A 15814-nucleotide genomic window follows, 5' to 3' on the forward strand; every position below is an offset into this window, starting at 1 on the left:
AGATGGGGTACCCTTATTTACAGTGTTATTTAGATTTAGGGAAAATTAAGGATCTTTTAATGGATTCTATGTGTAAGATTGCTCTACTTCCTGGCTTGTGATTTGTTTTGTTATGGGGATGGATTTTTTTGTTTTTTGGGAGTTTTTTTGATTGGTTGATTGGGTTCTTCTGGGGGAGTGGTTTTTTTGTTTGGGGTTTTTTTGTTTATTTTCCTTGTTTTGTTTTTTAGAAGGATTCTTGATAGGTGGAAGATAAAGTTACTATAATATAAAAGATGTTACCCTAACTCAAATACTTTTTTGCATTTCTTTTGGGGAGATTTTCTTCCATTTGGACAAATAAGTGTGTATAGATATATCTTGTTGGTTGAGTTTGCCAAAGGAAAATCAACATCTGAAAGTATTAATTTCCTGTTGCTGAAACTAAAATATAGTTTATATAAATGTATTCATAGGTGTTAAAAACAATAAAAACTTTAAAGCCAAACACAGCTTTGTAGCGAGGTGTCCCCCCCCCCACCTCCCTTTTGTGTGAGAAATACAAGTCTGTAGGTTTAACCACCACTGTAATTTCTTCATTTAAAGACTGTCCTACATGCTGCAATCCTGGTAGTTGGACCAACCTGTATTGTGTTAACATCTTCCATTGTTTCTGAAGAGCTGCTAGACGTGTCAGCACTGTTAATTTTGAGATCCTTTGGTATCTCTCTTGTTTCCTAGTTTTCCTCTACAAATGCTTTTTGGTAGATTGATATACAGCTAGTGCCTTCCCAAGGACTGCCCCTGGGAAGGGTAAAAAGCCCCAACCAGAGACTGCTGAGTTATTGTAGTTGCAGGTTGAGAAAAGTCTTAACAGTTCAGACATTCATTGATATGAATCCATCGCAGTGGATTTATGAAAGAGCTGTATCAAGGAGTACTCTGAATTTAGGAGTGAAATTAAAGATCCCTGCTAGTCTAGACTAGTGGATTTCCAAGGCATGTTGTCAAGGTTTTTCTCCCTTAGTGGTTTCAGTAGTAAGATTTTAAGTGGAAGTTATGTGATTTTAAATCAAATTTTGAAATATGAGCAGTAAATATAATTTTTCTTTCCTGCTTTGAAGATTGATGATAAATGAGTGATGAATACCTTTAATTAGTCTCAGTTTTGTCATGGTCTGGTATGCCAGGGTGTTTATACTCCTGCTGAAAGAGCCAGTTCTTCAGGCTCCTGATATGACTGCACTGGAAGTACTTGGCAGTTCCTGCCTCCATCACAAGGGAAGAAAATAAAGTTAAGAGAAGTGTGTATATGAAAATTAATTTACTGCATGGTGATTTTAATGTTTCAGATGTTTAAAATGTTTAGGTAGAGCATTCAAGCATGGTCCATGTGCCATGACGCTGTCTGTTGTACCATGATTTGTTAATCTGTCTGCAGGAAATGCTGTTGTGAAATCTTGGGATGAATTGTATTTTTGCTCATGTATATCTGTGTGATGGTAGATGTAATCCTGTTGTACAGTTCTCTTTCAAGCAGAATGATTAATGTTGTGGTAGATGTAGGAGATCTTTTTTCTACTCTTGCAAATTCAAACACTGCTTTTGAATTAAGGTATTATTTTTCTTTTCAAATATAGAATATTTGGACATTACCAAGGAGTGAGAAACTTTGCATATAGTAATATGTGCCTGTGAAGTTTCAGATAGTAGTAAAGTAAAAATCTAGTGTGACTAGGGAGCTGGAAGTAATTTTAACTTCTGTGCAATGATGAAGTTTGTTCAAAACTGTATAGGTGCTGTCAGCTGCTTTCTGTGACCTTTAAATTTAAACTGTATTTGTAGAATATCTCAAGTTAGCAGTTAAAACTCCTATATCACTTATACAATTAGTAAAGCAGTTTAATTTAATGGTTAGTTTACATTTCCCCTTACAGTTTCTGGAAGTTAAGATTTAGAAATTTACTCTGAAATTTATTCACCAGATGGTTTGGGATTTTCGACTAGGGCTTTGCTGTTGTGTCAGCAACCTAAGTGGAAATTTTCAGTGTTGGGTCTTTGGTGTATTTTTAAGATCATGTTTTGCTTTTTTTGGTAGATGTTGGGCACTACTGAAGTATTGAAAATTGGATAGGCTACAGAAGACAACATGTGCTAGACTGTATCATACTGTGTAATAAGCTGGTGTCTCACTGCATAGCTGTAACCTGTTCACACTGTGACAAAATATCTTTGACTGTGTACCATTTCATGTGATACAAACTGACAGAATGTTTAATGGAATACATGTGCTTTTTCTGTTCCTTCTTGTAGTTAAAAATACAGATTTTTCGAATTTTGAATGATGCTATGTTAGAGAAAGTAAAAATGTATTGTTGGCTTTTTTGTTTGATGTTTTGTTCTGGGCTTTTTTGGGGGGCTTTGTTGGTTTGTTGGTTTTGGGTTGTTTTTGGGGGGAGGGTTGGGTTTGGATGGGGTTTTTTTGGGGGTTCTCGAGCAAATTGAGATAAGTTGCATGCGTCTTTATGAATATCTCTGTTTTAAAGTGTAATTTATGGTAAATGCTGTGTCTTTATTTTTTTCCACAGGGATCTTAAGAACAATCTTATTAGTACCATAGATCCAGGAGCTTTCCTGGGGCTTTCATCTTTGAAAAGACTGTAAGTAGTATATCTAGCTAGTCAGTTTAAACAAAACAACCAAAAACTCCTCAAAGAGAGTAAGTCTTAGCTTCTGGAAGTTTAGACAGCAAAGTTATTATATATTAAAAGTTGACTATATATATGCTGTCTAAATATATACACACATGCATGTATAAAACAAAGTCTGCTTTCAGTCTTACGACTGAAGAACCTCAGCTGCTTGTGGCTTGGCAGCCTCCCTTGTTCTGACAGTTGCTTGTATTATCCCTTTCTTTTTGTATTTGAGTGGCTGGAAACAGCGCTGGGTGGACGTTTATTCAGAGCTTTGATTCCATCAAGTCTTGTTTTGTTGAATGTTACACTCATGATTTTTATTTTCCAAAGGTCACAGTGGAACATAGAGTCCCTTGCTATTAATACTATACCGAAGTTACAGCACTGTTAACGCTACTTTGTTGAAGGTTTTGCCAACATTCCCATTAACATAGTTTTGGGGGATTTATGCTTTGGCTGTAAAGTTCTGTGTGCCAGATAAAACTTGAAAAACAAACACTCAGCATTATTGCTTTTCTTTTTTCTTTTTTCTTTTAATACTTCAGATTTTTGAAATATTTTTACAACTTTAAAGTCTTACTGATATTGCCACTGTGTCCCCCTCACCTGATTTCTTTCTTAAATTTTTAGAGTATATGTGTTCATTTGTAACTGATCAGATGATCTGGCTCACTCAGAAGGAAAGTGTTTTGGTAATTGCACTTCTGAAAACCTTGAAAATAAAACTGAAGGACCAATTCTGGATCATTATCACTTGCAAGCTTAATTTTTATTACTTCAAGAATTTTTGGCAATTTGATTAAAAAAAACCAAAACATAACTTTTAAGTATATATTGGAAGTATAATTATGGAATTGGTTTTATTTATGTGTAACAGATGCATTGGTGTTGGTCTCTGACACATTAAAAAATTAAATTATGTACTCTGTGTTTGTATATATGTATTTATATACACACATATATAAATACCGCACAAATATGTACATTTTCTTGGTAGGGAGGGGAGGTAAGCCAAGCCTGTTTAACAGAATTTTTTGGTAAGTCTGGACTTGTTGAATTGTATATGGACAAACTATAATTACTTAAGAGATGGATTAAGGAGTCTTTGTGCATGTGTATACACCCATATAGTAGTGCCCTGTGGGTTTGCCTAAAAAAGACCAAATATACACATGCAATCTGTTACTCATGAATTTTTGTTCAAAGGCTTCTGTTACCAGACTGTATGTCATTTGGACACAAACCAGTTTATTCCTGTTTTTCCTTTTTTCTATTTACAGAGACTTAACAAATAACCGAATAGGCTGCCTGAATGCAGATATATTTAGAGGACTTGTAAACCTCATTAGATTGTAAGTATAATTGGTCCTATATAAATGCACTTAAGTTTTAGCCTTGTGTAAATTAACCTTCTTAGTTTCAAGGCGAATAGTTTATTTAAGCCCATTCTTGGAAGACCGTGCCTATGGTTGTGGTATGTTACTCAGTAGCAAGCTTAAAAACAGGTGTTGGGGCCAACCCAAACCGCACTATTCAGTGATCTGTTGGCCTTGCAACAGTTTTCCAGTGTCTTAGAATGTGTAGCTGGGAGGGAGACTAGGAGACTGTACAAAATATTTTCTTTAAAAAAATATTTCAGCATTATAGACCTTTTCAGTATCCATGCCTTCTACAGTGGCATTGGTGTCAGTCTGTTTTGCTGACTGTTTTGCATGTTTTTAAGTCCTTCGTTTACTTTAAGAGGAAGACATGTAAGATTACGAAATATTTCCCTGGTTGTTAATTTCGTACACGCAGTGCTTTCACTGATACACAGGAAGTGGTACAGGTAATATTATAAAAATCATTCTGATAGATTGAATATGCTTCTTGGAGCATGTTAATAGGAAGACATCAGTTCCCTGTGAACAGCAAAATTAATTTCATACTTCCTGAAATCTATGCTCAACCTCTGCCAATCGTTGCTTTAAATAAAAGTTAGCGCATTTACTTTTTTTTCCAATTTTAAAATTCTTCACTTAAACCAGGAGTATTAGAGAACAGTTTATGTTGTAATAGCACTTTGTAACTTTTAAACATAGGGTTATATTGAAGAGAGGTTTTTTTTTTATTTATTTCACATGTCACTTGACTGAGGATGAGTTCAAGTCATGATACTTCTATTTCTCAGGAATCTTTCTGGAAATCTGTTTTCTACACTTACACAAGGAACATTTGATCATCTTGGTTCACTAAAGTCTCTGTAAGTACTTGCTGCATCTAGTTCTAATTTGCATGATCATTTGTCTTTTTAACAAAAACTATTTTGTATGCACCTCCTTGTACTACACTTTTTTATTTTTCATTTTAATCCTCATAACTGTATTTTCTGAATAAACACATGGCAAGTGGATGTATGGGTATTTGGGTGTTTATACAACTCCCTTCAAAATTTGCTTGGTATTTGTTACATTTTTCTGAAAAAACAAAGCTATTTTCCCTTCTGGCTTTCCAGAAGTTTTAGTCTGGATGTATAATTTATTAATTTATAGTAAATAAATAGCATTTTGCCCCTTTATAGCAAAGGGACCAAATACTTTCAAGCAAGATCTTAGTTCTTTGTGAACAGTATAGTTGTGTTACACATAACAGTAGATGAATCTCAACCTCAAGTTATTTCGCTCTCTCTTAGTTTCATGAGTTATAATCTTGTGTAAGAAAGAAAGTAAATTATAAAAAAAAGTGCTGATGATTAGCTTATGCTTTTCCCTGGTAGTCATGACAGTTGGCTCACTCTGTTGGGACTTAATCAGAAGCTTTTGTTTCTGGATTTGACACTGAGATAATTTCTTGTTTATAAAGGAGAAAATTTCTTCCCCTCTTCCACCCCTTTAACTGTTCATAAGTTGTTATTTCTGATATTTTAATTGTCTACATAAAGATTGCTGTCCAAGAACACCACAGATGTGACAAGAGAACCTGAATATAATGGTTGCCAATAAAATAATGGTTATCTGGATGAATTCATATGAACAAACACCAAATGGGGTTTTTCATAGGAATGTTGATTTAGTATTTGTAGTGTTCTGCCTGTGATGTTGTGTTGTCCTCTAGACATCTGCAAAAAGAAAAAGAAAATGTTTTAACTAGAGGTAGAAACCAGTGTAGACATAGCCATATGTTTTGGTACGTCTTTTCTATTTCTAAACAGCTAAAATATTGATTTCTGAAAAGATAAAATTAATTAATTAATCCCTTAATTTAGCTGACTTCAGCAAACATCTGTGGGGGATTTGGTATGACTTTTTACTAGAAAGTACAGAATTACATAGCGAAGACCGTGAGTCAATTAAAAGCCTTATGATTTTCATGTAAAGCAGAATAAAATGGTGTGAATAGTGCTTCTAATAAGAGAAATAGTTGAAATAGTTTTATTTCTGTTGATTTTACTACTAAAGCATTTGATCACCACAGTGAAGCAATGTAGTGTCTTCTTAGGTTATGATGGTGCATATTCAAGCAATTCTTTATTGTTCACCTGAAGTAGCATTAACACTCTGCATGAAAGAAATTACTAGAATTTTTTTCATGTACTGTATTAAATACTCCTCATATTCATGGGGAAGATTCCTTTTCTCAGAGAGTGTGTCCTTTTGTTCTCAGAGTACAGCCTGCAGAGGATTAGAATAACTTCCAGTAGGTAGAGGTAGGCAATTCCACTGTAGTCTAGACTTTGCTTGTTGCCTTTGTGTCCGTGGCAGTGAGAGGAGTTGCACAGCTGTTTATGTCAAGCTTTCAGACTTTGGAGTTCTGCAGTTTGTCACTGTAAATGTCTGTGTTTTGTTGCAGAGAGTTTCAGACTGATTATCTTCTTTGTGATTGCAACATACTGTGGATGCATCAGTGGTTAAAGGAAAGAAATATAACTGTACGTGAGACTAAATGTGCCTATCCCAAGTCACTTCAGTCACAAACAGTGACTGGTGTTAAACAGGAACTTCTCACCTGTGGTAAGCACTCCAGACAACTGATGCTTCTAATGCATTCCATGTTCTGTTAATATTAGTGAACAGACTTTTTTGCTTTATTTAATTTCCCTAAAATTCAGCACTTAGAGGACAATGGTAATAGTAACTCCTTTTCAAAGGTTGATCTTTAGTTGTGATTCATTATTGCTTGCTTTTGGAAATAAAAAATAAATTGATCATGGTGGTTGTTAGTTTGTAGAAACAAAGGATAAGTAACTCTCTCAATAAACACCTTTTTCCTGCTGATCTGTATTTTTCAGAGGTCTTTACCTAAACGTGACAAGAGGAAGCAGAAACTGATAATTTCTTTCCTAGGTTGATATGTGAATTATTCTAACCCCAAATTTCAGAAGTTAAAAGATTGTCATTTTATGAGTTACTTTCCTGCATGGTGATTCTATTCTTCATTAGCCTTCTTTTTGTGACAAAACCATGACCAACTTGCTGAACTTTTTTTTTTTAATATTGGAATTCTTACAATCATAAAAATAAAGACTCATATGCTTTTTTCATGCTGTGATTTTGAGTCCTAGTGAAAAGAACTAAAATGCATAATTACATTTGTCCTTCAAATTTTTATTTTCCACTCTTTTAGATGTGGGCTGGCAAAAGAGTCTTGAAATATATTGCATTAAAGGAATACACATTTTGAAAAAGAATATAATCTGTATTTTTCAATATCCGATGCATTAAATGGAGTTTTTGTATGCATCTTGCCAAATGCAACTTTATATTGATATATAAATAATTGATACTCATTTAGTGTATTTTTCTCCTCTTTTGAAAATTAGGTATATAACAGATTCTTGCTATTAATTGTGAGTTTATGTCTTGAATTCTAGAACCACCGCTTGAATTACCGTCTTTCTATATGACTCCATCTCATCGTCAGGTGGTCTTTGAAGGAGACAGTCTACCCTTCCAATGTATGGCTTCATATATTGATCAAGACATGCAAGTCTTGTGGTATCAGGATGGGAAGATAGTGGAAACTGATGAGTCCCAGGGTATTTTTGTTGAAAAAAACATGATTCATAACTGCTCACTGATTGCAAGGTGAATCCATAGTGAGAAAATGTTTTTTCCTGCTTCTTACTTTCTGCTCTGATTTAGTGACTATTTCTATAACCATTAAAGGCCCTCTCATATCCTCACTGCGTGAACATGTACACAGAAACATCCCTAGTAGAGAAGTAACCTTCACACATCTATTAACAATAAAGTTGGAGGAAGGAGGTTTATAGATTTGGTAGGTGAAATCTATATGTTTAAAATAGGATTAACTAGAAGAAGTTGCAGTTGGGTTTTAATTTTCTGCAAGTTTCACCCGATGCATTCCTTTAAAATATGTTGGTGGTAGGATACGTTTGTTTTCATGGCATGTTAAAATGATGAAAATGTTAAAAACGAGGCATTAAGCTGAACTGCTCATGGATTCTTTACTTTTCTTTTTGAGCGTACCACAGTTGTTAATATTGTTCTCCAGCAGAGATCCATAACTGTAATTTATTCTGCCTGCAGCAGATTGTTGACTTATTCAGCATCTACAGAATGGTTATATATCCTGTAATTGCATTAGTAAATTAGAGCTTCAATGTTTATAACAAATAATGCATTTGGGAATTTATTGTAGTTTGGGCTTTCTAAACAACTAAAAATTTTGTCTTGAATAGCAGTAACACTTGGGGAATCTGGACTTCTTGTCTCTTCTTTCTGAAGTGACTTTTTTCCTATGGCTGTTCTTTTTGTTTCCTGCCTTAGCAAAATTCCTACCTTGGCCCAAAGAATAGTAAATACTTCTCTGTTAATTACAGTAGATTGAGATGTAAATAGGTCTGATTTTATAAGATTACTCATGGATGTATGTAATTTGATGTTTCTTCCATCGTCTTTCTGTACTTAATTCATCTTTTGGTAAAAACTTAAACAAATGTTATTGCAAGACTATTTGTTTGAATTTGTTTGTTTTGTCTTTCCAGTGCACTGACAATCTCAAACATTCAGGCTGGCTCCACAGGAAACTGGGGTTGTCATGTGCAAACCAGACGTGGGAATAACACAAGAACAGTAGACATTGTGGTGTTAGAAAGTTCTGCACAGTACTGTCCTCCAGAGAGGGTTGTGAACAATAAAGGGGATTTCAGGTTAGTAACCTCAGGGTTTTTTCAGAGTAAAGAAAAATCCATATAATTTCGCTTCTAACTAAGATTTTATGCTTTAAAGGTGCCTGCGTGGATGTTTGCTTGTAAATGGTGTGTAATACTTTTTTAACTGTTCTAAATTACTATGTGTTGACAGAAGTGCATGAAATTATTCTATGAGTTGTTAAACTTTGAGCCTGGTAACACATGCTTGAAAGATAGTGAAACTAACTGATGACATTTGAAATATACAAATGAAATTATTGGAATAGTTAAACTTCAGTAGATTACCTTTAAGATAAAGTTAGACCACATACTGACAAGGGGGATTTCTGCTAGGTTATCATTCTCATTTTAAAAGCCTCTGCTCCTATATGACAAAATCACTATATAAGAAATACACAACATAGTTTGGATCTCTTCCCCCCCTGTGAGTATTAGAGTAAACAAGAATGGTGCCGCTTTCTTTTAATGATTGTTGGGACTGTAGTGGTAGCTGTGATATTCCATTGTGTTGAGTGTTGCAGAGTATTTTATCTTTTGTTCTTACCTCTTCACGTGTTTTCCCTTTTCTGATCTTTCTGCTGCTGGTCACTCTAACAACACGTTACTCCTGGAGGTGCCAGCTGTAACAGATAGCTTCTGTATAGATTCTCTGTATGTAAGGTAATTCCCTTTATGACTACTCTGTGTTTTACCTCCCTGCAGTATTTACTACTGAGTATTAGTGTCTGCAGTAGCATTGTGTTCACTATGGTGCATAGGATTTCTTAATGTTGTATAAACTGCTTTTATCCACTCATTTCACTTTCCTTATGCTGCTTGGCTGTGTTTATCTTCTGCCTGGTCTTTTGTTTACAGTTAGAAACTTTTCCCTGTGTGCATTAGAGTTTTTAGTCATCTTCTTTGTGTGCAGCTAATCTAAGACCATATATCTTTTATATTAAGAAATGAAAAGTAAGTTCAACCACGTCACAGGGACACAGCTTTTGGGGGGAAGGAAAAACAAGTTTCAATTGCAGAAGACCTTGAGTTGTAGCAGAAATTCACTTAAAGTCTGGGCTGAGAGCATTATTTCCGAGCTGATCTCCTTTATGTTCATCACTTGGACAATTTGAGAAGGTTGAGTATGAAGGAACTATTAATAAGGGAATTAGTGTTAAGATCACTTGCTGCACATAGGCAATTTAGAATTACTGAAGAACTTCACTCCCACATTGTAAGGAATTATTTATATATATCAGTAACTTTGCACATATCCTCTTTTTACACTGTGGTTGTTTTAACTGCAGGGATAGGCATTACATTAGCAAAGGAGAACTTCCTGCTTTAGATAAAAGGCGAAGAAAGTCAAACAGATGCAGGTTGTATTCATCAAAGAACACATCTATTTAAATCACTTATGCATTTTTTTATGATACAAGTGTGAATTGTTCTTCTTTGATTTGCCATTAGAGGTGAAAACAGATGGTAAAGGCTTATTTCAAAGTGTTTTCCATTAAATTAACCTGTGCTGTTCAGTGACTGTTCAGTGTAATAGGATTTACCCCCTCTGGAATTCAGTAGAAAGAAATAAGATTTCAGGAAATGTTCAGCTTATCAAAAAGTTCACTGTGTCTGGGTTTACTATAACAGACTTCGACTTGTAGAGTAGTAGAGTAATAATAAAGAGTAATTTTTCACCTTTGAGAGCATATGGAAATAGGGCTTTGACTAGTGAGAAAATGGTTCTGAGCAGATGGCTGTAAATGATCCTAGGTGAATTTGATTTTATAGTTTTTTTAGTTGGAACTGGTTAGTCATTTTAGCTTGGATGGTGTTTCAAAACTGGCATCTAGATTTTTATCCATGCAGAGATGGGATAGCAAAGAGTAATGGAGGAGGGTGTTTGTCGACAGTGTCTTTGGCTCAGTGTTAGTTCAGCATAGATTGTAAGGGTTAGGCAAAAACTTCATCATGGAATCTATTTTCTTTAATTTAAATATTCTAAGTCTTACTCAGATAATATCCCTGAGTATTTTACAATCAATGATTAAATTGAAAATACAGTTTGCATGTTAAAATACTTCCACTCAGTAAATCCTTTAACTGTTCTGTTTAGCATAATTTTATGCTGGTAGTTGATAGAATTATTTTTTAAATATAAGAATTATCTTTTTGAAAAGTGTTAATCATTGGGTGTAACATATTTTAAAACTGTAATTATCTTGCAGAATTTAGAGATCTACTACGAGGTAATAAAAAGAGTCTGGACTATCTGTAAATCAATAAAATTATGATATAAAAACTCATTGTAACTGAAAGTTACTGTTCATTTAAAGAAATTAGTACTTTCAAAACAGAATTAATATGTATGAAGGAAAGGATTCTTTTATAATCTCATGGTCTGCCTTTTCCTTTCCCTCTGAAATTAAATTAAAGTGCTTAAACGTAAATGAACCATCTTTTCCCCCACAGCTGTCTACACTCATGTGTATGTGATAAATTTTGAGCACCTAATTACACAGAGTAATGAAATAAGAGTGTTAATACAGCCCAAATTTGCACTTCTGCTAGGAGTTGGGAAAACCATGAGATATTCAAGCTTAGACTACCAAGAAATTAAGAATACAGTCAAACTTACATAATCTTTGTTTGCATGGTAAGAATTTCATGCTATCAATCACCTTTTGAGCTCTGCTGGAAGGATATCCTCTCTGGCTTCATGGAAACTGGAGAATGCCTCTTTAGCTTGTGTCATACAGGTGTTGGGAGGAAACAGTTAATGACTGAGAATGGTACTGCTTAACATTCATTTAGCAAAACTAGGGAATAAGAGAAATGTAGTTAAAGATAGTTCCCCTATCTCATTCACCACTGGGCTGCAAAGAAACTTGTACCTACACAAGGGGTTTTGTGGATGGCAGAGGAAAGAGGATAAGGGATGCTGTTGCTTGGAAGCATTTCTCTTCATGGTGCTGTGCATTTATATTGTTTTTGTGATGTGAGATTACAGCACAAAGCCCTCGAGTTTTAAATTGCCCACCTTTTATGTCTGCTTTAATATAAAGCTTTCCAAATCATTATAGAAATAATGCATTTGTCTTAACAGTAAAATGTTTCTGTACATACCTAAATTTATTCTAAAGTTAGCACAGACTATAAGACTACCTGGCATTGCTTGTATTCTTTTGAGAAGATCATGGCAAAAGGTGATAAAATACTGTGATGAATGCGAAGTAAACTCAGGGAGAGTAAAAGGACAATAATGCAAGAAAGGGGTAATAAAAATAGGGAAAGTGGTGATAAGAAGAGGGAGAAAAGGCAGATAATCTAATAACCTTTGAAGCAGTGCTAAACAATGCAACTCTCACTTTTTTTCTGTTTGACGGCTACCCAAGTTCTAGAAGATACACACATATATATAGCTTAGAAATACTACTTGTTTAAAAGCATAATAATTAAAGTTCTCCTAAAAAACTGTTCTACATTTTTTTAAATGTAAAAAAGTGTTTTACATTTGAGTCCTAGTCTGAGGAACCAGAGAGAAACTCTATTTTCTCTTTTTCTACTTCTTTAGCACTAGATGTGAATAGTAAGAAAAGGAACAGGATGTGCCATATTTCAGTAAAAATATTTTTCTTGGAGGTTGTGTCATAAAACCTCTGTCAGGACCACAGAATTTAAATTATTCCAAGGCCATGTGACACTCAGTCTGTAAGGTGATACATTCAGTGAAAATTGAGCTGACCACACTTGTAGTGTAAATGCTTTGGAAAAATACAACTTTTAGAAAACTGTAAAGACAGAGACAAATACCCCTTTCGAAGTGGCATCTTTGTTGTGGAAACTTAATATAAAAGTTTCAGCATTGATAAATGGTTTTGGAAATTATGTTTTGGTACTCCAGTGGCAGTGTTTCTGGAAACTTGACTTTGCATTCCAGAAGTGGAGGTTTGAGTATATTATGCAAGGTATTTGTCGGCCTGCATGTCTTGTAACAGCTGTGCCAGCTGATTTATTAGTTGTCCTCATCTGCCTGTTTTCTTTTTGGCTTCTTTCTCCGAAGGCTTATTATAAATACAGTAATTTCACGAATACAAGCCGCACCAATTTGACCAAAATTTTGGTGGAAACCCGGAAGTGCGGCTAATATTCCGGGGCGGCTAATCTATTAACAAAATTCTAAAAGCTGCCAACACGGAAGTGAGAGCCCGCGGCAGCCCCAAGCCAAGCTGGAGCCCGGCCGGCCCCGGCAGAGGTGGGAAAGCCTGGCAGAGGCGGGGCCAGCAGTGTGGGGGGCGGGCGGCAGAGCCTGAGCCAGCAGGGCGGGGCAGGGAGGGCGGCAGAGCCTGAGCCAGCATGGCGGGGGAGCCCGGGAGAACTGGGGCTAGCAGTGCAGGGGAGCATGGCAGAAGCAGGAAGGCCGGCGGGTGGGGCTGCCTGGCAGCGGGGGAAGCCCAGCAGAATCGGGGCCAGCAGCGTGGGGGAGCCCGGCGGTGCGGGGGCCTGCAGTGCCGGCCAGGGCGAGGAAACGCAGCGGCGGTGCAGACGGGAGGGGGCGGCCGGCGAGCCTGGTGGCGGCAGCCCTGCCGGCCGGGCGAGCGAAAGCGGCGCTCGGCGAGCGAAAGCACCGCCACTCGCGAAGCGCCGCCGCCGCTCGCGGAAGCGCCGCCGCCGCTCGCGAAGTGCCGCCGCCGCTCGCGGAAGTGCTACCGCTCGCGGAAGCGCCGCCGCCGCTCGCGAAGCGCCGCCGCCGCTCGCGGAAGCGCCGCCGCTCGCGGAAGCGCCGCCGCCGCTCGCGGAAGCGCCGCCGCCGCTCGCGAAGCGCCGCCGCCGCTCGCGAAAGCGCCGCCGCTCGCGAAAGCGCCGCGGGGCGGGCGCGGCACTCGCGAGGCGAGGCGCGGCGCAGGGCGAGCGAAAGCGGCAGCGGGGCGGGCGGCGAGCCCGGCGGCGGCAGCCCTGCCAGCCGGGCGAGCGAACGCGGCAGCGGGGCGGTGCTGACGGGAGAGGGGGGCCAGCGAGCCCGGCGGCGGCGGCAGCACCACCCGGCCAGCCCCGCCGAGCCGTGGCGCTGAGCTGGGCCACCCGGCCCCGTCGGCAACCATGAGCGGGCTGAGCCTTCCTGGCCCCGCCCCGAGCCAGTAAAGCCCGCTATGCCGCGATCCTGTTACTAATTGGCCAATTTGTGAAAGCTGCGCACGGATTCTCGCGACGAACGAAAGTGCGGCTAATATTCGGGGTGCGGCTTATCTATTGACAAAGACAGCAACATTGTCGAGGCACCGGGGGTGCGGCTTATAATCCGTGCGGCTTGTATTCGTGAAACTACTGTACATAAAAATTGGGAGCAGAGAAGTATTTCATCTTTGTACCTGTTTTTCCAGTCTATGTTGAATTAGAGTTTATTTCAGTTTGTCCCTACTGACATTTCAGAGCCTTGGATAAGTGTACCTGTATTGTATCCTACTGTCCCTCCCTTCCTTCCCACAGATGCATAACTTGCTCTCTCCATGATCAGAGTTGGCCAGACATGATCCAGTCTGATGTTTTTTTAACTTTCTGAGGTGCATGTAACTTTGCATTGAGGTTACTACTGGAATTGTGACAATTTACAATACTGTTGTAATTTTTTCTGTGAAAGATTTTTGTCCTTTCTTTTACCTTCTTCTTTAGAGTCAAAAAGACTTTAAAATCCTTATGTTATTGTTGCAGAATCTATACCTCTTCTTTTAATTAATTTACTCCCTCTTAAATACCCTGATATGGTTCCAGGCATTCAAAGTCTGTGCTAATTATTTTGAAATTTATTTATTCTTTCTTTTAACTACCTCCATTGTCACCGAATCTAGTGTAAGTTTTCGTTTCTGGTATTGGTTGATGGTGACACTTCTCTTAATTACTTGAAGTGGCTGCTAAGGCTCTGAGTGTACATGAATTAATATTTGCTGGGCTGGATGAAGCTCTGCTGGATACCCAAATAATCTGTCTTTTCTAGTATTCAAATACTCTAGTGATGGTCATAATAACAAGTCTCCATTTCTTAATGAAATGATGCCACTACAATATGGAGAACTGATCTGTAATGTTGAAGCTGTTACAAAAGGTAGTTAAATTTAAAGGTAGTTAAATTTAAGTCCTTGTTTCCTAGTTTAGTTTACTGTATTTTTCATCTAGTCTTTTCCATTAGTTCTCTTGCCGACTTAAAATTCTTTTATGGTTGTTGCAATGACCTGTGCAATATTGGGATGCCACCAGCAACTATATTTTTGTTACTTCTTACCCAAACTTAAGTAATTGTCAAAATAGTCTAAACTAAGTGTCTTTCTTCCATTACTGAACAAGTTACAATTGTTCTGTTGGAACTAATTAAGAATAAATGGGAATTTAAGATAGAGTAGACTTCTAGTGTACCCTAAAAAGTTAATATCTTCTATTATTTCACATAATTGAGAAATGTAGCCTTTTGCCTTAGTCCATCCCTGGGGTTAATTCTCTTCTCTCAGGAAGAACTGTGATAAATTCTAGCATCTTCAGTAAGGAATATTACTTAACTTATGAATATGGGAGGGGAAAATGGTGCTGACTTCAGTTTTTGTGTTGGGAATATTGCTTAAATTTTTAATTTCCTGCAAATGGAAATCCTTCAAGGTGTTTACTTCATCCTCCTGCAAACAGGGAAATTTTGTTTTTTCAAATATCTGGATGTTCGTAGCATTTCTAAATCTTGATGATAATAGTGAATAAATGGCCATTTACTAAAATGCAGTCCAGATATAAAAGAAAACCCTAAATCACAGTGTAATCCGTCAAAATTTTTTGTTTGACCAGTTCCAGTTTTAGTACTCAACTGCTTTGTACAAGGCCCTTTAAAATACTTAAAATTTAGAAAAACTGTGTCAGCTCTTAAGACTCTTAAAGGAACTTGACATAATGAGGCTGCAGAAAGCCTGGGATGATCCAGTAAAGCTCGCTTGTTCTTAGTTTTAATTAAACCTTATATGTTGGATTG

General features: G+C 37.4%; 1 protein-coding gene across 1 annotated transcript in view; it reads left to right on the forward strand.

Moving 5' to 3' along the window:
• ADGRA3 (adhesion G protein-coupled receptor A3) overlaps nucleotides 1-15814 on the forward strand; it is a 55303-nt gene that overhangs the window by 18459 nt on the left and 21030 nt on the right. Inside the window, exons 3-8 of the mRNA XM_033060321.2 lie at nucleotides 2568-2639; nucleotides 3956-4027; nucleotides 4846-4917; nucleotides 6504-6664; nucleotides 7525-7738; nucleotides 8662-8826. Coding sequence (XP_032916212.1) covers nucleotides 2568-2639; nucleotides 3956-4027; nucleotides 4846-4917; nucleotides 6504-6664; nucleotides 7525-7738; nucleotides 8662-8826 — 756 coding nt within the window. The remainder of the gene's footprint in view (nucleotides 1-2567; nucleotides 2640-3955; nucleotides 4028-4845; nucleotides 4918-6503; nucleotides 6665-7524; nucleotides 7739-8661; nucleotides 8827-15814) is intronic.

Source organism: Catharus ustulatus, chromosome 5 (assembly GCF_009819885.2).
Source record: "Catharus ustulatus isolate bCatUst1 chromosome 5, bCatUst1.pri.v2, whole genome shotgun sequence".
NCBI classification, from domain to species: domain Eukaryota; kingdom Metazoa; phylum Chordata; class Aves; order Passeriformes; family Turdidae; genus Catharus; species Catharus ustulatus.